This window comes from Cyprinodon variegatus, unplaced genomic scaffold (assembly GCF_000732505.1).
Source record: "Cyprinodon variegatus isolate N-32 unplaced genomic scaffold, C_variegatus-1.0 Scaffold1723, whole genome shotgun sequence".
Lineage (NCBI taxonomy): Eukaryota > Metazoa > Chordata > Actinopteri > Cyprinodontiformes > Cyprinodontidae > Cyprinodon > Cyprinodon variegatus.
This window is the reverse complement of record NW_015152176.1, coordinates 52,574-53,960: the sequence shown is the minus strand read 5'-3', so window position 1 is coordinate 53,960 and position 1,387 is coordinate 52,574. Positions and strand designations below refer to the sequence as shown.

At 45.3% G+C, this 1,387-nt stretch overlaps 1 protein-coding gene across 1 annotated transcript in view; it reads left to right on the top strand.

The window, feature by feature from the left end:
* Positions 1-879, top strand: part of LOC107104401 (glutathione S-transferase theta-4-like) — a 3,679-nt gene extending 2,800 nt beyond the window's left edge. Inside the window, exons 2-3 of the mRNA XM_015404395.1 lie at positions 3-137; positions 692-879. Of these exons, the coding sequence (XP_015259881.1) occupies positions 3-137; positions 692-877 (321 nt within the window). The 3' untranslated portion in view covers positions 878-879. The remainder of the gene's footprint in view (positions 1-2; positions 138-691) is intronic.
* Positions 880-1,387: the final 508 nt, after the last annotated feature.

Here is a 1,387-nt window from a genome sequence, read left to right as displayed (position 1 = left end):
TCTATCTGGCTGAGAAGTTCCAGACTCCAGACTTCTGGTACCCGGCCGACCTCCAGCGCCGCGCTCAGATCAATGAGTACCTGTCCTGGCAGCACACGGGCATCCGGATGTACGGGTCCAAGATGTTCTGGCTGCGGGTACGTTCACCATCAGAACCTGCACACCTTTTCTACTGGGTCGGCCATATTGGAACCGGATTCCTTTCATTTTAACTTTATATTTGATAGTTATTCCAACCAATTCATACCAAACCGAACAGAATCTGTCCAGCAGTGGATTCTGATTATATTTCAATGATTTCTATTAGTTTCACAGCAAGTCCAGCTGCATCTATAGAGGAAAAAAATCACTTGGAATCACAATCATGTTCAGATTTTAGACGGAGAGAACAGAGGGGAAGAAGTTCAGGGGAGGGAACGCCATTTTAGTTAAAAGAGGGAAAACCGAACAGATTTCAGCTCCTGTTTCTGTAATGTTCCACCCAATTAAACCTGTTGATATAATTTACTGTTGATGTTAAGACCAAACCTTCACTCTCATGGCAAGATAAATGATTCAATTCAACAGTCGTAGCAGACTGGTATCGGATTTTGGCCGATATGTTCAGTCCAGATATCGGATTGGATCAGAAAAAAATAGATATCAAATATCAGTGTTAAAATTGGACTCAGACGGGAATGTTTGTTTGCAGCTTATGCTTCCTAAGGTAATGGGTGTGGAAGTCCCAAAGGAGAAGATGGATGGAGCCCTGGAGGACCTGAACAACGCTCTGAACCTGATCGAAGAGAAGTTCCTCCAGGACCAGCCGTTCATCGGCGGAGACCACATGTCTCTGGCCGACCTGGTGGCCATCGTGGAGATCATGCAGGTGAGCTGAACTGCTCCAGACTCTAGATGTGTTTTCTTTTCTGCTCCGATACGCAGCGACCGGCTGATTATTCAGCTTCAGATAAAAACAAAACTCTGTGCAGCTTCATGTGACCGAAGCTCAGGGTTGGAGCTGATAAAACAAGCTGCAGCAGAACAAAAGAAGATTTCTCTGGAATGCGATTCAAACCATCAGTGAAGGCGGTTTCCTTCAGGACGCTGAGCTGTTTATCCAGAGCAACTGATACCAGCAGAGGATGTAACATCTTCATGTGATCTGGATGTTCTACAGACTTCCTGAAGGGCCTTCAAACTGCTGCTTTCCAGCTTCACAGCTCTGGGAAAGAAACAGTTTCCAATTGAGTTTAATAAATGTTCCTGGGCCATTTTGTCCTGATTGAAGTGGAACAAACGTGGCTTTATTCAGGTAGATGGGATCTGTAGCCGTTTATCTGGGATCTGTAGCCGTTTATCTGGGATCTGTAGCCGTTTATCTGGGATCTGTGGTCGTTTATATGGG